Source organism: Meira miltonrushii (genome assembly GCF_003144205.1).
Source record: "Meira miltonrushii strain MCA 3882 unplaced genomic scaffold FA14scaffold_3, whole genome shotgun sequence".
Taxonomy (NCBI): Eukaryota; Fungi; Basidiomycota; class Exobasidiomycetes; order Exobasidiales; family Brachybasidiaceae; genus Meira; species Meira miltonrushii.
In genome coordinates this window covers 3,082,893-3,103,202 of record NW_020289945.1, presented here as the reverse complement: position 1 = coordinate 3,103,202, position 20,310 = coordinate 3,082,893, and the positions used below count along the sequence as shown (strand labels likewise).

Sequence of the window (20,310 nt, the reverse complement as noted above, 5' to 3'; positions counted from 1 at the left end):
TGTTCTTCTTTTTTTTGCAGTTGCAAAGCACTATATTGCTTCAGGATGTGTGAAAGGAGGGGTGAGAGGAGAAGTGAGAATAGGAAAGAATGAGTTCTTTGATCCCAAGAAAGGGTGGCGTAAGGAAGAGAAAGCAAGTGTCGTGTAAGATGTTGTAAGAATGATCATGTTGCCATTTTAATTGATGATCAAGTATTGTCCTCATGACCGTGAAAGTTGTTTGTGAATTGAATTCCGGAACCATTAAGAAACCATGATGCTGCTGTGACGGTGTCAGAAGACTTGAGTAATGGCAATGGCAAGTGCACCATTTCGGCTGATGATGTTTCGCTTATTCGGTTGATACGTTCGAATTTTGCTCCTGCGTGCATCGGCGAAGGGATGAGCGATGTATTCGACTGCTCTTCTTGATCTTCAAAGCTTTCTCAAATCGTGCGGGGAAAGATTTGGTTGATCTGGACTCCATTTGGACATTTATACTTGTGAGCTCTTTTCATGAAGCGATGCGGGTCGTATTTGCGTTCATTGCCCCGATCAATGTCGTGTGATGATTATGAAAACAGCAATGTGTGATACTGAATATGCGACAGGCGGATCTCGAACAAGAAGAGAATGATGCCGGTTGATTTAGTTGGGTTCCACGAGTGAGAAGTGAACGATGTCTGTTGAATGAGGAGTGGTCTAGAATGAGAGTTGGTCTTGAATGAGGAGTTGTCTTGAGTGAGGAGTGGTTCTCGAATGATAAGAGAACGATACCGCTTGATTGAGCTGTGATCCACAAATGAGAAGTGGATGATGCCGGTTGAGTGATGACACAAATGAGATGGTGTTGACTGAATATTCAGAGCATTCACCGGAGCGTCAAAGAAGACGTTGGTTGACTAGGTTGCATGTTGGCGTTTGCACTTGTGAGGCTTTTCCTGAAGTGATGCCATTTTTTTAGCATTGAGTTCCACAATCATTGTCTTGTGTGTCTTGTGTGTCTTGTGAGAAGTTTGTGATGTTGACTGAATGACAAGTTGATCTTGAATGACAGGTGGGTCTTTGAATGACAAGAATAACAAGGGGATGTTGATTGGAATGATTGGAATGGCAAGTGGAAGATCATTGGAATGACAAGTGGAAGATGGTTGGAATGAGATGTGGGTGTTGGGGGTTGGAGTCAATCAAAAAAGGGGACTTTATATACCTTTCAATCATTCATTTCACAGTTTCCAGAATTCGTATAATGTTCCATCGACTGTCAAGTATGTCAAAATTGAATCTGACAGGTCAATTGACAATAATCCACATGCATGTTATATAAACAAAAAGACCATCCGTTCGCTAGCACGATTTACAGTTCTAGGCTTTCCTCGGACCATCCGATGGGATTAAGATATACCGTTCTTTTGGCTTCCCGGCAATTTATTCCTTGGAAGCCTTAACATGTTAGATATATTGCATCGCTGCTGCTTTATGTTCGATAATCTGTATTTCTTACTAACCATCCGATGGTTGTGACATTCCCACTTTTCTGGCTTCCAAGCAAGTACTTTTTGACAAATCATCTGCAGCTGCTATTTAGAAATCTCACTAGCCATCCGATGGATCTGAGATACTCCGCTTTTCTGGCTTTCAGACGAATACTTTTTTTCACAAATCATCTGCAGCTGCTATTTATAACTCTTACTAGCCATCCGATGGTTGTGAAATTTCTAGCTTTTCTTGGCATTCAAGCGAACAATGTTTTGACAAAATATCTACAGCTGCTATTTATATTTCTTACTAACCATCCAATGGTTCTGATATACTGTCGGAAAGGACCGTCAGAGACGCTACATCAGACAGGATCATCGGATGTGTCACATTAGAGAGGTACGATAGAGGTGTCACATCAGAAGGCACCGTCAGAGGTACTGCATCAGAAGGCGCATACAGAGGTAGCATATCCGAAAGAATGTTCTGATGTATCACATCAGAAAAGATCAAAAGAGGTATCACACTAGAGGAGATTACGAGAGGCAGCACATAAAAAAGGAACAATAGATGTACCACACTTGAATGAATCGTCAGAGACTTCTCATCAGAAGAAAGCGTCAGAGTTCGCACACGTGAAAGGGTCCGTAAAAACTACCAAATTAGAGGTGATTATAGTCAAGTGTGACTGTGACTCAGTACCATCTGGCGCTGTGTGCTTTTGTAGTGTGCCAGTCTGATCATTAGTGGATCCAAACTTAGATCCTAGACCATCAAGCTTACCAAACCTCCTGTAAGTGGACAGCCACAGCTTCGCCTTGCTCTTACGTTTCAAATCCTATGCTTTGCGGGGCTCTGTTTTGTGTAGAACTGTCATTATACACAAGATGTGATGAAACGAACAAATTGCAGATCAAGAGCTTGAAAAGCTCAACTACCATAATCGTTTTGTTCACAGCTCAAAATGCAACTCAAAAGCACCTTTGCTTACATTATACTTTGGACAATGATAGCTGCGCCTGCAATGTCAAATCATATCTTCCTGAAGAGATCAGATCTGACCTCTGTTCCTACCATTACGCCGGGCAATGGTGGTAGCAATGTTCCTTCGCCGCGAATCGTAGAAGGCATTGATCTTGGTCGTGGACGTGGGACGAATCCTTTTAATGACCGTCAAAGACATCATGTCCATCCAGAATTGCCTTCCAGCCATCCGATCAGACCTCCAGATTATTCTTCGGTACGATATGAAGAAGAAAAACCGGGAAAGTTGGAGCGTTTGACGGGAAAAAAGAGAAAGCGAGAAGGTGATCCTGAAGGAGGAGCAGCGAATGATCATGAAGCAGAACCTAGTGATACGAAGGAAGAAAAACCAGAAAAGGTAGAAGATCAACCACGAAAGAGGTATAGATATCGACACAAAAGTGGCGAAACCCGAAAAAAGGAAAACGAAGGGATGGGTAAGGCTTTAGCTGCTGCAGGTGCTGCTGTAACAAAAAAAGCAGGAGATATTTATCGTGCTGGGCAAAGGACCGTTAGAGGTATTAGGAGCGGATGTGATGCTGCTTGTCAACGTGCTCAAAGAGTAGCCTCACGCTTGCGCAATCGATTGACAGGTAAAAGAGAAGCTGAACTTCGTGAAAGTCCGCAGTCTACGTCTTCCATCCGACAATCGTCTGCATCACCTTCTCGTGCTCCTAATCAATCTGTCAGGCGTCCTACTTATCCTTCCATTTCTTCTAGCTCTTCTTCGAATTCGAACTTTATTGTCTATCGTCTACCTAGCCCATCAAGAACTCGACAAGGCACGGCATACCAACCTCGATGGTTAAGAAAGGCTAATTAAGTAGCTTCGTTCTCCTTGTTTCTATTGCATAATATACATCATGATTAAAATTACACTATTAAGGTGGTGGCGTATCGGAATAAACATAACGTAGCCATCTTGTTTTTCTCTTTCCATCCAATAATTGCTTTTCCAGTACACAGATCGAGCAATGACAGCTGCCTCCGTACCCCTTTACCCATAAATGTGAAGCGCCACAAGGTAAGCAAAACCTCCACTGGAGTGCTTCTTCAGAGTGGTTAAGATTGTTGTTCTGTTGTCCAAGTGCCTTCTCTTGACTTGGGTAATATCCTCCGATCTTCATCCATTGCCAACCACGTTTCTTTAAAGTACTTCGCGGATCAGATTTCGGTTCAGTTCTTGCTTTAAGCCAAAAGGGGTTATATGAGAATCCGTCTAGGCTATCGTGTAAGAAGCCAACGGTTTCATCAAAAGGTGGAAGCCAATGTGAACCTGATTTGATAGATGCGATCAAGCTGCTTTCGTACGTGTGTGTTAAGTTGAACCCGGCCGAAGAAGCAGCACGTTGGAAATCGGAAGATAACATCTTTTCATCAAGTTGAGATGGCGGAGTGATGATGGTACGACAGGAGACACATCTATACGAATGTTGGGCGATATGTCGGAGATGGTGTGGGAGCTTCTCTAGCTGGACGTTACCTTCATCCATTTGAACGGCCATTGCAGCAATTCCTAATAAAGATGACATCGTTCTTATCTCTCTTGCCTTTCCTTGCGGCTTTTGTGAGATCAAAATATTGCAAATGCTTAATGAATCAAGCGTAGCAGTGTTCCGTACTTCCCAATTATCACCCATGCCGAAGAACTTGATATCTGTTGAATAAACACATTGAGGTAAAGGAGCCATTAAAGCTCTTGCATTTGCGACTTTTTGATCGTGTGATTGAATATAACAACGTCGTAATGAAGGTAATTGCGGTATGAGTGTTATTATTGCTTGTTTCCATTGAAGGATAGAGGTACAACAAATCATTAAATCATACCAACTATTCGTTACCAAATATGGCTCTCGTTCTTCTTTAGGCCAATCTTGTCCAACACTTGCGCAATATACCAATTCATCACGACCTCTACCGCATAGTGCAGATATTTCCACGCACGTTGCCCAACGTGAGGTAGATGAGCGAGAGAAGAGCTCGTTATTCCCTCTGAATGTTTTTCGCCATAACTGTAAGCATGCATTGAAGGATTTCCTCTCTGGTTGTGATAAACGTGATGTATAAGCCGGAGAGCGAAGGGATGGTATATTGATCTGATCTTGATCGTCGGTCTCTTGTAAAAAGAGCCTATCCAGCCTAGCTTGCAACCGAACGACACTATGGGTGAATATAGCTTGAGGAAAAGTTGCTTGTCTTCTTCTGAAATCTCTTCTAACGTCATTCAAGACATCTTCTTCTGAGTTGGAATATTTCTTAAGGAATAACCAAACGCCTTGCCATAGTTCTTGTGATTGTCTTCCTTCCCGTAGATCATCCAAATCGATATGCGCTTGCAAGAGCGAAGAGAGCGACTGACATTCTTTACACGATTCTATCCTTTGTAAGAGTATACAATCGTGTGCGGAATTAGGCAGTGAATCACCTAATTGTGCGATTCTAAATGTACCTTTTGCGGCTACTGATGTACTTTTGATGGGATCGTGATCGTCATCACTCATAAGCGATTCATCTGAATCATCGCTGTCTTGCTCGCCTATTCCTATTATCCTACCTTCCTCATTTTCGTATGGAGGTGGCATATTTAGTAGGTGATCGTGAGCAGTAGCATGATTGATTGATTGATTGATTCAATCTGATATCTTATCTCCGCCTGTCTTGCATAATATTGAATGTAAATATTTAATCGCGTTGGCCTGTGCATTTTTATCCGCCTTTTGCCTTCCTTCTTCATGCAGGGACACGAGCGAGCAATTCTAGCCGGAAAAAGGATAAAAAGCGGGGAACATAAGCGGCACGCGGGGAAAGAAGAGCGAGCCAGAGCCGGATAAACGGCAATAGAAAGAAACCTGAACGGAGTATCACTCTTCCTTCTTCACTACCTTCACATACTTTCGCGAACATGGCTTCTTCAAGTAGTAACCTGACTTTGCCCGTCGTGGGTGAACATCTAATCCTATCGATCCCTGCTCCTCGTGTCTTGATGGTAAAGATGAACAGGCCCAGACAATTAAATGCAATGTCTTGGGGAATGGAACAAGATATGGCAAAGACATTCGATTGGTTTGAACAACAGCCTTCTTTGTGGGTCGCAATCTTGACCGGAAACGGAAGAGGATTTTGTGCTGGACAAGACTTGAAATCATTCATGGAAAATCAAAGTGATTCAGAAGACGCATTTGAACAACAATACAATCGAATCAAACAAGGCGGCTTTGGTAGCGTGAGCACGCGAAGATTCAACAAACCAATTGTTGCTGCTGTTGATGGTTATGCAATGGGAGGTGGAACAGAGCTAGCACTCAACTGTGACCTCGTCATCGCTACTTCAAGATCCGTCTTTGGCTTGCCTGAAGCAGCCAGAGGTGTGGTTGCAGCGATGGGCGGAATCGCAAGAATATCACAAGTTGCCGGTCATCAACGTGCTGCCGAGATGCTTTTGACGTGTGATCCTGTTCCTGCCATCGATGCGCGTAATCGATTTGGATTTGTGAATGCAGTCGTTGATGTGTCCAAAGAAGAATCCGTTGAGAAGGGACAAGCGATCATCGAAGCAGAAGCGATTCGTTGGGCACAAAAGATTACTGCCAACAGTCCAGATTCGGTCATCGTAAGCAAACAAGGGCTGGACCTAGCACGAGATATCGGTAAAGGTACTCTTGGGATCGACGAGGTAACCGGTCAAAACTATTTGAGCGAAATGAGCGCCGCTTGGCGTGAAGGCGATAACATTCGGGAAGGCGTGACCGCCTTTTTCGAAAAACGAAAACCCGAATGGACCGATTCAATTCCACCCATTCCAATGAAAAAGACGTCAAAATTGTAAAGATGTATGCATGCTTTCCAATGAATATGACGAGATCAACTTTGCGGGGTTATTGAGTGGCTGTGGTGGTAGTAGTTAAGATGCGGTGCGGTGCTGCTTAAATGCATGCATATTTCCTGAACCGGATAGAGGGCGTAAATAAACAGGATGGATTTCAAACTTGAAATCTTGACACCTTTCCATCATCAGTGTATCTTTTCCGAATAACAAGAAAGCAGTGCAATAGCTACGACCATGTAGTCATTCGTTCGGGGTATGCGCTGCATGCGCGTGCAATGTTGAACGGAATATGGGGCTTATGGCGTTGAAGGATGATGTCACTGCAAAAGTTTCGAACTCATGACTGTCCTATCTCCAAGCATTGATAGGGGATACGCTTCCTCGATCGTGGCGATGGGCTAAAGGACACAGCACTTGTGTGGATAGAACAATCTCGAACGGTGAGATCTTTGAAACTGTATAAATGCGTCAGTCTGTTTGAAGATGAGCATCCTTTAAAACTTTTTTTCGCTTTTCAGCATTCATGTTGATTGTTGGAAAACAGAGAATTTATCAACTTTGATTGGTGGATTACAAATTACAAACAGATTTTGTTCGATAATCACAAACCAGCACATGGCGCATACAAAGTGCTAATCTGCTGGACCAGATGAAGCTCTTTCGTGCTCTAAGTGTATCAGCTTTATGCTTTTTGACAAGACATACGTGCGCAGCTGTTCCAGTATTCGAGGATGCTTTGCCTCTTGTGGCAGAAGATGATCGCACGAATAGGAACAGCAACTTTTCGAGGAATAGATCAACAGAGTGGCGGGAGAAACATGAACGAAGAATGGCAAATTATATATTGCAAGAGGTGAACAATTGCAGAACTCTGTTGCCAAGTGATAGCGGTTTTTTGGTCCATATAGACTACTCAAAAACCTATTTACGGCCAAATCAAGAAAATACGAATGAACCACGACCAAGCTCAATGGTACAGAAACGAGTTTTGCACAAATTGGTAAAGACCTGGAAAAGCATGCCAACCGATCAACGTTTACAAGCTGTAGGTAGTTTGGCAGGTGTGTTAGCTTTGCCTGCTTTCCTTACTGGTGCTGCTCAAGCTTGGGATGCGGAACAAATTCAAAAGATCAAACAAAAAGCAGCAGAAGCTGAAGTGGCAAAACATAAAGGCGGAAAGCGAAAAGTAGTAAAAGAAAGTACTTCTGTTATGCCTCCGCCACCTCCTTCGGCTTTCAATCATGTAAAAAGAGATGAGATCATGGTCTTGTTGGATGAAGTGCAAGATGATGGAGGTGAACGCAAGGAACAACGTGGTCTAGGAGGAACGATCTCAAAAAGTATGGGACATGTTCATTTGCCTACTGTTCGCCCATCTGCGAGTCATGCTGCAAGTCGTGCTGCAAGTCATGCAGGTAGCCATATGAGTACGGCCATGAGCAGACCCGTTTCATCAGCTCCAAAGCAAGCGAGTGCAATAAAGGACCCGAATCCCACCGTTGCTCGGGTTCTATCTTGGACAGGTGCAATGACAAGTTTGATGTACATTCCTGCTGCTTATCAAGCCATTCACAAGGCACAGTACGTTACCGATGACGACGCACATGCATATAGACGTAGAGGGATGGATGATGAAGAAGAGATACCATCTGACCAATTGCCGCTTGTGACATGCATACCAGTTGCACGAAAAGGTTTGAATTATGTCATTCCAGAAGGAGCTTTGAACTCGCAAAATGTTCTATCTTCTTTCTCGTCATCAACGCCAATTTATGAAGATACGGTTTTGGGTCGACGCGCTGAATCCGCTGCGCTGAACAAGGTTGGAAAGCATGCAAAGCTTGTTGGAATTGCTGGTATGGGTGTTGGCTTGGGATGGTTGATGCATCAACTCAATCAACGAAGAGATCAAATAGATATGGATTCGGAGCGTGAGAATATGCTTACACGTAGAGATGACCCCGACATGGATGAAACCGAAGATTTGGAACGCAGATGGAAGCCAGGTAAAGGTTCTGTTCTTACAGCAGCCATGTTTGCTGGTACTGCACTATCTGCATCTGGTTTGGGAGTTCCGCAATTGCATGCTACAGTAACAGAGGATCCTAAAGCTGGAAATCTGAAACAACGTTTACAAAAACGTGACCAAGTTGTTCTGCAGCGGCGATCGCTCAGACATCAATTAGGAAGAGCAGCAACAGATAAAGTGACAATGTTCTTGGCAACAACAGCCACAGCGTATGGCGCTGTCAAGACAGGGGCTGCTTCTGCATTGTACAATGCAGTCGTGAATCCGAATCAAAAAGCCAATCCTCCCCAGCCACATGTAAGAAGGGATGAGGACTCGATCGATTCTTTACCTGATGAAGATCAACCTGTGCTGCTAGATGATGATTCTTGCTCAGAGAACGATTGTCAGTTTGAGCGTCGAAGCGGAAGAAAGACGACTATTTTTGCTGCTGCTCTGCTAGGAACCTTCTTAGGCCAGAGAACAGGTAAATCAGGCCAAGAAAAGGAGAACAAGCAATATCTCGAACAAATCGGTCAAGGTCCACCCAAACAAAGAAGAGCCGTTGAAAGCAATGCTTTTCCTGATTTTGTAATGCAGGACGGCGGATTGGTTAAACGAGCTCCAGGCAAGAATTCAGAAGTTGCCGAAACTGCTTCTACAGCTGTCAAACCTTACATTCTTCCCGGTGCGGTGGCAGCGACAACTATGGCTGCTTCTTTTGCAGGTCGAAAAGCAGTAAAGAATTCCTCAAAGAAAGAGTTGGATAGACGAGACATGGCACCCGTACTTGTCAAAAGAGGTGGAAAAGGTGGAGAACTCGGTAAGGCAGCCTCTAACCTTGTAAGACAAGCCAGCAAAGGCAAAGGGCCTGCCATTCAGCATACTGTCGCCGAAACGGTGTCTATGACCCATATAAATCTTGGTCATCATGGGGGCACTCCTCATGTTGAAGCTCATCACGTCAACCGTGGCGGTGGAAAATATCATGCTCAACAACATTCGTCCAGTCGTCACAGCGGTAGTGGAAGTAATAGCGGTGGAAGCGTTCAGTCAAAGCCTCATTTGGAAAGACAAGGTTCGACCGCATCTTCTGCCTCTTCATCACCGTCTAGCCCTCATCAAGGGCATCATTCACCCAAGCACGAGCCAAACGAACAAGTCAAACAGTTTTATAAAGACAATCCAGACGTAGCAATTCCATCAAGGGTGGAAGAAGTTCATCGAATTCATCATCCTGCTCCTTCCGAGCATAACGGAGCTCATGCTCAAGAAGGCGCAAAGAAGAAGTCATCGAAAGGCAAGAAAATCGCGTTTGCAGGTGTTGGTGCAGCTCTTGGTGCTTTCGGTCATCATCAGTACACAAATGCTGTTGACGCAAAAGCACAGGCTGCTCAACAACAAGCTGCACAAGAGCCTGCCCCAGACGCTGCTGCTCCGCCGGCAAAGCGCTCGTTGGAAAAACGTTCTCCTCAGGGCAGACGTCGTAGACGAGGTCGTGGAGGTGGTGGCGGTGGTGGTGGCAATCATGGGCATGGTGGTAGCATGACGACCTTCAAAATGGTTCATCAGCATACTTTTGATCATTATCTCCAGCCAGTCGGTCACCAAATGAAGAAAGGAGGAGGTAAAAAGGGCGCGATCGGAGCTTTAGTTCTGGGTGCAGTAGCAGGAGTTGTTGGTCATGCGATCTATCACAATTCAAAGGCAAATCAGGCTGCAAATCAGTCGCCACCCGTTGATGCTGCTGAAGCAACTGCCCCACAACCTCCAGAACCAGCTAAAGAGGAGAATCCACCACCAGCTGGGGGACCAGCACCTCCTGCCCCCGGTCCAAAGAAGAGAAGCCTTGATGACCAAAGTGGTGCTGTAGAGAAACGAGAAGCTAAAGGAGGCAAGCTTGCCAGTGCGCTTACCGGAGGTTTGGTAGGAATGGCAGTCGCGGGATATGGATACGCTTTCACTCACGATCAGCCTGGCACACGAAAGAAGCATACTGTCCCTGTTGGTACATTGCCGCAAAATACAGAAGGCGCAACCAAGGCCAAAAAGCGATCTGTGAATGGTACACAGTGGCAGGAAGAGACCTTGACAGCCCCAGTCGTAGAAGTGGAGCTTGTGTCCGATGAAGATAATCTTTATGATACAGAAGATGTCAAAAGCGAGAAGCGTAACATGTTGGCAAAGTACTTCAACAAGATGACCCCAAAGCAAAAAATCGGAGGAGCAATAGCTGGGGGTATAATCTTGTCAACAGCGGCAGCAATGGTTGATCCAGGTGCAAAAGAAGCAACACGTCCAATCACTAAACGTGAAGTGGGTGATGAACAATTGCTTGAAGAACGTGGAAGGTATGGCAAAAAGGACGTTGCCATTGTGAGCGCAATAGCCGGTGTTGCTGGTCTTACCGGATTGATGAAACGTGATGAATCCATGATCGAAGCCATCGAAGAAGACGAACCGATCTATCAGCACATCGTAGAAAGAGGAAACCCTAGATCTTTTCAAAATCGTGCCTTTGCCATCGCTGACTATGCAACAATCGCATTGATGGGTGGTACATTGATAAAGAACTCTGTAGGGGCTCTTTCATCTTCGAAAGCCCATCCGAAGCGGGATTTGGTCAATGCAAGCGAAGCTGCATTGCTCACTAGACGAGATTCGAGCTCCCTCGACGGAAAAACAGCTTTGTTACACCCAATCGACGCGGAATATCAATCGTTCCTCAGCAAACGATCAACTGACGAAGATGCGGTCGAAGAAGATGTGGAAGACGTATTCGATGATGTATCTGGTGATACGATTTCACGAAGGACTGTAAAGATGATGAAGCTCAGTGGCCCAATGACGCATACTTTGGCTCGCAAAGCATCCCATGCTGCACCTGCTGCCGCTAAAGCTGCACACCCATCGATGGATTCTTTGGTCGGGAAGATGTCGATGGCCACAATTGCGGGGGCAATTACTGCACCTATTCTCAAATCAGTTCTTGGTGGATCTGGTTCACCAGCCAAAGGTGCAACTCCTTCACCCCCACCTGCAAAGCGGGACGTTGCTGCAGATGTTTCAATGGACAAGAGAGCCGAGTACAGCAAATATATCGAAGCAGTAAAAAAAGAAATTGCAGGAAAGCTGGAAAAGCGCGATATCTCAGAACCATTAGACAATCGGCAAGAGTTGAAATTGCTCAAACGCAAAGCGGCTGATGCTGATTATAGCAAGTATATTGAAGCTGTCAAAAAAGAAGTTGCAGGCAAGCCGAAGAAGCGTGATATCTTAGACGCATTGGATGGTTGGCAAGAACTAAAAATGGTCAAACGTAAAGCAGCAGCGGCAGAGTATGGCAAGTATATTGAAGCTGTCAAGAAAGAAGTCGCAGGAAAGCTGGAAAAGCGTGATATCTCAGAACCATTGGATGGTTGGGAAGATTTAAAGATGCTCAGACGCAAAACGGCAACTGCAGATTACGGCAAATATATCGAAGCAGTGAAAAGTAGCACAGAAAAGAAATCTTAGCTAGCGTTCGGACTCTCTCTCCTTGTATATATAACATGCATTTGGAATTCATATTAGTTGACGTGTCATTCAGCCCATCGGATGGTTAGTAAGAATGACAGATTGCAGCTGCAGATGATTTGTCAAAAAATATTCGTTTGAGAGCAAGAAAAGCGAGATATCTCAGATCCATCGGATGGTTAGTAAGAGTTATAAATAGTAGCTGCACATGATTTGTCAAAAGAGGATTCGCTTGAAAGCCAGAAAAGCGGAATATCTCAGATCCATCTGATGGTTGATAAAAATCAAGATGGTCAAACATAAGGTAGCAACGATGCAATATATCAAACATTTAAGGCTAGCAAGGACGAAATTGCCGGGAAGCCGAAAGAACGGGATATCTTAATTCCATTGGATGGTTCAACGAAAGCCTAGAACTGTAAATCATGCTAGCGAATGGATGGTCTTTTCTTTTTACATAACATGCATCTCAGTTGACCTGTCAGATTCGATTTTGACATACTTGACAGTCTAGGGAAAATCAACTTAATTCTGAAAACTGTGAAGAGAGGTCTGTCCTTTGTATAAATACTCGAATTCCCTTTTCGAATTCATCCCAGAACCACCACCCACTTCCACACGCTCTCCCTTCGCAAAAAGGCGCCCATCTGACTCCGTTCTGAGCATCGATGTTTCCCTATGCTGGATGAAAGCATCGTGCAACAAGCTCGACAGATGGTGAAGGGTAAGGGTCTTGCTTTCTCTGCTTTTTCTTCTCACTCTTTCCCCTTTTCCCCTCACACGCTACTCCCCTCTTAAAAGTCGCCCATCTGACTCCGTTCCTTGAACTTGATGCTCCTGAATCTGGGCGAGTGATTTCCCATGGATGGACGAAAGTATCTTGCAAAAGGTTCGACAGATGGTAGAGGGTTCTCTTTTCCACGCACACACTACTCCTCCCTCAAAAGTTGCCCATCTGACTCCGTTCCTTGAACTTGATGCTCCTGAATCTGGGCGAGTGATTTCCCATGGATGGACGAACGTATCTTGCAAAAGGTTCGACAGATGGTGGAGGGTTCTCTTTATTGAGAATTCATATAGATAGTTCTCTGCCTTTCTTTTCCCTCACAGCACACAGCTAGCTCGATACAGTAATGGACATGGAACGCCTTTGCTCGCCAATTCGATCGATTCGAATCTCGACATTGTTCACGATAGTTCGCTTCGGATTCCCTAACTCAACGTTCGTCAGATGCAGTAGTATGGGAGCGATTATCCAACCACGCCGCATATGACAAGATTTTCACACCAGATCGTCTCGACAATCCAGGCGTACACATACAAGGTCCAAAAGGAGTAGAATGGATGAAAGGTACATTATATGTAATCCGCCTTCTCGGATCGAACGCAACCCCCACCACCCAATCTCATTCCAATCATCATCCACTTGTGATTCAAGACGTACTCTTCAAGACCCACTCGTCATTCAACTTCCATAACACATTTCTCATGCAGCCAGTACCATCATCGACTCACCATGCAACAAACATGGTCAATTTTTCATTTCGCACCATCACACCAGATTGACCGTGGCATTCAAATGCAGAAGTCTGTAGGATCACTTTACCAGAAAAAGCTTACAAATACAAACGCCTAAAGGCGACCCAAACCGACCAAAATTTCCCTCTGACGCTCTGGTGAAACCTTTGAGAATCCAAGGAAAGCCATCTCGTACGTCGCTTTTCCCTTTGTCAATGCACGCAAGATCGAACTATAACGTACCAATCGAACGAGTGGAACAACAGCCGAAATGGTACACTTGCCATCACTATTGCTCAATCTGTCCGACCCTGTCATAGCAGCGACATTGCTTGATGGCCCATCTTTGACCGCTTCTGGAGATGGAATGTAAACCGTATCTGTGGTATCTTTTTGATCTACATTCCCGTCCATTGCGTGATCAACTTGCTCAACGGTACCATCTTGCTCACTCGTCAAATTTGCAACCACTTTGCCTAACGATTCTTCGTCACATTGGATTCGCACATTCATGAATGGTTCCATCAATACTACACCAGCAGATCGAAGAGATTCCCGTAATGCTTGAGAAGCCAAAAGGCTGAAAGCTTTTGCAGGTGACACAGCAGCACCATACGATTGAACATTACTGATATGGATCGATACTCCCGTCACTGGATTCCCGCTCAACGGACCGCGTGAAAGGGCAGCTGTCAAGCCAGCTTGCAATGCTCGTCTGATAGCGTCGCGGTCAAATGTTTCCAATGTGGATGTCGATGTTGGCCCTCGTTGATGTGTTTTGGAATCGCCTTTTGAAGATTGTGCATCATCTCCTTCATCTGCAATCTCATCAATGATGATCTGATTTCCGCCAAAATGTGCATCTTCCATCTCTTCAGGCAAAAGGGCACGGACGGACATTGAACAGGATGCTTTCAAACGTTGACCCAAGACATCACGGTCAATCGAATGTTCTTCAATTGACGGATCACCTGTTTCCACCACCGTCTCACGGTAGCTCACCCGTACATTCCCCAGGTGCGCTTTTGCGCCAAATTCTTCTCTCAATCGATCACGGGCAATCTCCAAGTGCAACTCTCCCATTCCGCTCAACACCATTTGACCACCTGTGGACGCTGCTACGGATCCCAAAGCTGTTCCACCTGACGTTGTGCCTTGATCAAGATGCAAACTTGGATCGGTACGAATAAGCATGTCTAACGCCTCACGCAAAGGACCTTCATCGGATTTTGACAATGGTTCGATAGACATGCTGAATACTGGTGGTGGAACATTGACTTGACGTAACGTCAAGCTGGTTGCATATTTGGACCAAGAATCGCCATCATCTTTCTTTGACGGCTTGCCCGTCGGCATTCGAACATCCACCAACGTGTCACCTGTTCGGGTATCCTTCAATCCCAACAAGACACCAATCTGACCCGCTTCAAGTCTATCCGTTTCCACGTGTCGATCTGCATAGACGAACAGAATTTTACTCAGACGTTCTCGCGATCCAGTCATGGTATTTAGCAAGGTGGAAGATCGGGTTAGTGATCCAGAATAGAGTCGCACAAATGTCATTGGACCTTTCCTCTTATCCCAGACGACTTTGAAGGCCAAGAGGGACAATGCTTGGTCGTCTATCAAGATGCTGACATGATCCTGGCCAGGTCTTGCAACATCTTGTGCAACGCTTGCTCTGTCTTTCTTCTGCCGTCCTTTTTTGGGATCAGATCTTTCGTCTCTCGTCATTCGCACTTCTCCCCAGACACAACCTGAAGTAACATTACGCTCTATAGCAGCATCAAAGTCACCCGCTTCACCTGGACTCGGCAGGTAATCCACAACTGCATCCAAGACTGCCTGCACACCAACACCTCTAGCTGCACTACCACAAAGCACGGGCAAAACTTCTCCACGAACTACCAGTCGGCGTATACATTGTCGCAATGAATCAGTGTCGATCAAAGCTGTATAGTCGTCCCCCGCATTATCGCTCTCCATCGCCTTTAAAGTTTGATCAAGAAATTTTTCATCAAGATTGGCTGCATTTTCAACAATGACAGATCTTGCTCTGAATGCTTCATCTGCCAAAGATTGTAACACTCTGCCCTCTTTGACCGCTTCTTCTAATGGTAATCGTTCAATGTTTTCGCCTGCTTTTCCACCAAAGAAGTTTACCATCATAGGTTGAGTTGAAGTGAGGTCGATCAAGCCGGTCAAACATTCTTCGTCCATAGAAGATCCTGCACTCGTATTCATGGAGCTCTTGCTTGCAAAAACTGGTAATTGCAATAGCATCGGTCTTGAATGCAGACCTTTTTGGATGATGGATCGAATACTTCGTATTATAGAAGCACCCATCCTATCTAACTTGTTGACGAAAGCAACATGCGATCGAACATTATACCGTTTTGCAATCTTCCAAACACCTTCCGTTTGGCTTTCCACGCCTTCAACACCATCGATCAAGATCACACATCCATCTGCGACCCGTAAACTTCTTTCAACTTCGATGGTGAAGTCGATATGTCCGGGCGTATCAACCAAGATAATCTTTGCCGCATTCTTCTCGCTTTTCCATCCGAATGGACCGACGGCAGCAGATTGAATGGTGATCCCCCTCTGCCTTTCTGCTTCAAGGAAATCAGTCACTGTACTTCCACTGTCCACATCTCCCGGTAGCATGCGAGAGCTTTGTGAGCCAGCGATTTCACTTGACGATGAAGGCGGAACCAGCGCATTGGCAAGGTAAAGAACCTTTTCAGTCAATGTCGTCTTTCCTGCATCGATATGACCCCAAAAAGAAACATTTCGAAATGCAGATGTCTTGTCCGAAGCTGGAAGGATAGGTGTGTTGTGGAGTTGCCTTTTCAACGTACGCACAGGCAGGCGTGCGTGCTTATGCCTTGTGATAGCATTTATCATGAATGACCTTTGTGACCATAATCCTCTTGAACTGAGCAAGGAGGTCGTTGCCATCCTCTATAAGGAACCAGCCTTTTTGGATGAATGATGGTGTTTGCGAACAAAGGGAAGAAAGGCAACGTTAGCCTAACATTCAAAATGCGCTAATGAAAATATTCTTGGCCGCAGATCCGAATTCCGTTCTTAAGGAGTGACAATGAAAGGTGGTAAGGGGGTAATGAGACGTCATCATCTCAGGGTTGCTTCATTCTCCTCCTTTCCACGAACATAGGGATTGCTTATGAATTCAGAATTCAAAAATAAGGAGATATACATGATGATGAAATAATATGTGCAGGTTTCGCTTAGTATTTGCAAAGAAGTCAAAGTGCTAGCCTTGTATGCTAGTGTGATCTAGTCTAAAGGAAAATGATTGTACAAACGAGACAGTGGGAAGAGTATCAACAACTCCTTGTAGGGACAATGGATGGGTGAGCATCAGCTCAACAATGGTACAAATGCAGGGGAACAAGAGCCAGGGGCCATGAAAACGTTTAAACAAACATCATCGATAGCATCATTGCTATAGATACGCTTGCAAGGGCAAAGAATACAACCGAACCTTGAGCACTTGATGAACTGCTCTTGGACAAAAGATTTTTGGAGCTTCCGTTTCCGTTTCCATTTCCAGTGGTATTGCTGTTTCCATTGGAGGCAACTTTGCTGTTGTTATTGTTAGTGTTTGTACTATTTGCTTTTGTCACAGCACTTGAGACCGTGGCATAAAGCATTGAAGTTGTGTTGATAGGTGTATCATCATTATTGACCGCATTATGATACCAGTTTACGCCCAATTGTTCCGGTACACTGAGTGGCTTCCAGCCTAATCCGGCCAAACGAGGGTAATAATCGGTAAAGAATCCGACGGTGTGTTTGTTCAATTCATGTTCCAAAATCATCACTCCTGGACTCTTTGGCTGTTGAAGTGCTTTGTTGATAGCGTCAACGACACTCTTTTGCGATTTTCCGGGCGTTTCGCCAGGGCAAGCAGATTTTCCATTATCTTCGATACACCAATCGTTGCATTCAGCATCCCACATGACAGTTGTCAAGTTGAAAACACCTTCTGCGATAGCACGGACACGGTTATCAACGTCACCTTGAGGTGGACGCCAGTACTTAGGTACACGGCCGGAAATGTCATAAATGATTTGCATCGTCCAGCCCAGTTCACCCAATACTTCATAGTTATCCTTTGTTGTTTGTAAGGAATGTGACCATGTATGCACTGCGAGTTGTTGTTGTGTTTGTAATGCATGTTTTGCGTTGTCCATGTAAGCAACAATTTGCGATCCGATCATGAAATGTGTGCCTGCTTGATTGTGAGAATGCAAAAAGTCATACAAACCTGGTGAAGCGGCAGTTGGACCGTCATCAAAAGAGACCACCCAAACGCCATCTGCTGCTTCATGAACATCGTTTTCACCAAAGCAACCCGTGATTGACCAATTGCATATTTCTTTTTGGCTCATCTTTAGGTTCTTTGGGTAAAAGATCCCTGCGTCAGTAGAAGTGCTTACTGGGATATCGGGAATCTTGCCTGCCTTTTGCAAATTTTCCAAAGCATCTACCCAATCTTGCGGTAGCGATGATCTTGGCGGTGTTTTGAGTACGGGTGGATATTTTGATTTGTCTGGATTTTGACGTTTGAATTTGACATGATGAGAGTGTTCTTTTAATGCTTCAACGGATGATAGAATGCCAGCCAACGTGGCCAACAAGATGAGAACAGAAGTAGAGCGCATTTTGCTGTAATGTGAAGTTTGTTGATGTTTCAATGTGTGCCTCTATCAAAAGAGCAGATTCAAAGTAGTTGTCAGATGTGGTGAAAGTGAGCGTGAGCAAGAGCAATGAAAGTGTGTTGGTATTGAGGATTGATTGGTTGAATTTTCGTTTTTTCTTGCTGATTTGAGCGGAATGGGAATTGGAGATGATGACGGAAATGATGATGGATGTTTTTTTATATTACAAATATGATCGCCGCTCTTGTTGATTCAATTTAGCAACTCCCCATTTTGATACCTAATTTCGGTGTAATAAAATTGCAACGGATTCAGCCCGTAATGTGCTCTTACTCTATGCACACTAGCGGTATCTAACTTTATTGTGTGACATTTGATCTCGCTTCATTGGGAAGACGGAACAATACAAATAGACCCTCTTTTCAGTTTAAAAGTACTTGGCCAGTATATTTTTGTATTGCTTTTCTTTCCTTCTTCTGTAACGGAATTGCGTGTCCTGCATTTACCCGCATTATATGCGCTCTCCGCGTGTTTATGTAGCACAACTGTTTAATTCTTATCGTCATTGAACGTGTTCGGAGATTTCTTTGTTAACGATCGAAGACGTAACGCATTGTATTTGGGCATGCATGTCCGTTTTGCCAAGAAATTCAAGATCTGCATCAAATGAGTGCCATTAAGAATGTTGATTAAATTAATCAAACAAGGCACCCGACGGGTTTGATCATCCTGCGGACACAAGTCGACACGTCCATTTTTAGCGTGGTAGAATGACATGTTCAATTCATTCAACCTTCTTTTTTTCTTTCTTGTAACCGCCGGTGAAATGTTGCGCGCAGGCTCATCCAAAGAGACACGTGAGTAGCAGCTGACTAAGAAGGGGCAGATTTCTGCTTATGTAATTTTTTTGTTGGGATATGACGTATACGGTACGCCTGGCACGTGTACAGGCGTCACTTGCCGTATCACGCCGTATCACGCCTTAACGCCTGATTCGCCACAAAGGCTGATGATCCACAGTTTTGGTGCCCAAATTAGCCCATATGTCAAATATAAATAGTCAGATATCACATGTAAATTTTACCCACTTTTCTTTACCTCACTAATTTATTATTATCAATCAGAAAGCAGTGCCTGGAGACACAAAACGTAACATTTTTGTATGATGGACATATTCTAGACACCAATCATAGCCACTTTTGATGCTCGCAGCTGACAAAATGGTGATCGTCGAAATTGATGAGTCTATTTTAGTGATTCGAGATGCCGAAGCTATCTAATTGAAGCCTTCCGTAACAAGATGGCACATATGATGTCAGGCATTATAGTCTTCCCACGATTTAATTGACATTGATTGTGCCTTACTAAAACACATCTTAGCATCATGAACCCTTCTCAATGCCGATCAGTCTTTCCTCAAAATGCTGCTGCCCCTTGGGTCTATCTCTTCAACCTCCACGGCATTGAAATGCAATGGCGCCCCTTCGTCACTTTCTCTTCGATCTCTTTCTGTTTGTTGAGGCGCTTCCCTTGACAGCTGTTAATTTTACATCTGCATATATGAACGCCATCCGTAAGAAAAAGAAAGTGCTGATGAAATGCATTCAGTATGTTGCGGCACACAATTTTAAAAAAGTGCGGAATTAAAAGTTCACTGAAACCGTGCACCATTATGCAACAGGAACGCCGAACTTGCGCGGAAAGAGTTTTGGACAAAGTTTTCTTCTAGTCTACACAGCTCTACAGTAGGGCTGTACAAAAAGACACCGCTTCCGCTATAGTAATTCGTGGGAGATACTGCCGTAAAGGCTGTGTAAAGTGAAAAAGTTGTCAGTGCCTTTTAGTGTACGTTCCTATTCGAATTCTTCTGTTCTTACAAAGTGCCTTATTTCATGCCAAATCCTTTGCCGACTCTTTTTCTTGGCTTTGAACCAAAAATGATAATGTGCGGAACAGTCTTTTGAAAAGCATACACGCATCACGCTACCATACACAAATATTATACAACAGACTGATTCATATAAGCCGAATTCCAAAATCAAACTGCCGGTCAAAGGCGGGGGGAAAGCATAGGAGCAGTATCTTTATACATTCCGTTAATCGCGGCACCGTTTGAGGGTGAGGAGAAGGCAATAAAAATAACACTTTGTTTTGGGTCTTGTTGTGCACTAGACCTGCAAGAGAGAAAAAAAAACATAAAAAATTGTAATAACTTTGGCGTGTTTAAAAATACACTTTTTCGCCTTTTTTTTATTAATCTCTTTTGAGAG

The 20,310-nt window shown here is 44.4% G+C and overlaps 7 protein-coding genes across 7 annotated transcripts; 4 read left to right on the top strand and 3 right to left on the bottom strand.

The window, feature by feature from the left end:
- Window positions 1-2,422: 2,422 nt before the first annotated feature.
- Window positions 2,423-3,346, top strand: FA14DRAFT_174092 (uncharacterized protein; the record flags this gene model as incomplete). The annotated part of the gene is made up of 2 exons (XM_025500518.1): window positions 2,423-3,074; window positions 3,244-3,346. The coding sequence occupies 2 exons, from the start codon at window positions 2,423-2,425 to the stop codon at window positions 3,288-3,290; spliced, it is 699 nt and encodes a 232-aa protein (XP_025354720.1). The 3' UTR covers window positions 3,291-3,346.
- On the bottom strand, window positions 3,297-5,083 carry FA14DRAFT_161815 (uncharacterized protein). The gene has a single exon (XM_025499307.1). It carries the CDS (start codon window positions 5,061-5,063, stop codon window positions 3,363-3,365), a length of 1,701 nt encoding a protein of 566 aa, XP_025354719.1. The 5' UTR covers window positions 5,064-5,083; the 3' UTR covers window positions 3,297-3,362.
- Window positions 5,084-5,224: 141 nt separating this feature from the next.
- Window positions 5,225-6,632, top strand: FA14DRAFT_72264 (ClpP/crotonase). The gene has a single exon (XM_025502766.1). It carries the CDS (start codon window positions 5,384-5,386, stop codon window positions 6,305-6,307), a length of 924 nt encoding a protein of 307 aa, XP_025354718.1. The 5' UTR covers window positions 5,225-5,383; the 3' UTR covers window positions 6,308-6,632.
- A 324-nt stretch (window positions 6,633-6,956) lies between these two features.
- FA14DRAFT_181037 (uncharacterized protein) lies at window positions 6,957-11,831 on the top strand (the record flags this gene model as incomplete). Its single annotated transcript, XM_025501057.1, has 1 exon — window positions 6,957-11,831. One exon carries the CDS (start codon window positions 6,957-6,959, stop codon window positions 11,829-11,831), a length of 4,875 nt encoding a protein of 1,624 aa, XP_025354717.1.
- Window positions 11,832-13,209: 1,378 nt separating this feature from the next.
- On the bottom strand, window positions 13,210-16,345 carry FA14DRAFT_161813 (P-loop containing nucleoside triphosphate hydrolase protein). Its single transcript, XM_025499306.1, has one exon. The coding sequence runs from the start codon at window positions 16,311-16,313 to the stop codon at window positions 13,464-13,466; it is 2,850 nt and encodes a 949-aa protein (XP_025354716.1). The 5' UTR covers window positions 16,314-16,345; the 3' UTR covers window positions 13,210-13,463.
- Window positions 16,346-16,526: 181 nt separating this feature from the next.
- Window positions 16,527-18,264, bottom strand: FA14DRAFT_72245 (glycoside hydrolase/deacetylase). The gene has a single exon (XM_025502765.1). The coding sequence runs from the start codon at window positions 18,041-18,043 to the stop codon at window positions 16,793-16,795; it is 1,251 nt and encodes a 416-aa protein (XP_025354715.1). The 5' UTR covers window positions 18,044-18,264; the 3' UTR covers window positions 16,527-16,792.
- Window positions 18,265-19,174: 910 nt separating this feature from the next.
- Window positions 19,175-19,991, top strand: FA14DRAFT_161811 (uncharacterized protein). Its single transcript, XM_025499305.1, has one exon. It carries the CDS (start codon window positions 19,514-19,516, stop codon window positions 19,685-19,687), a length of 174 nt encoding a protein of 57 aa, XP_025354714.1. The 5' UTR covers window positions 19,175-19,513; the 3' UTR covers window positions 19,688-19,991.
- Window positions 19,992-20,310: the final 319 nt, after the last annotated feature.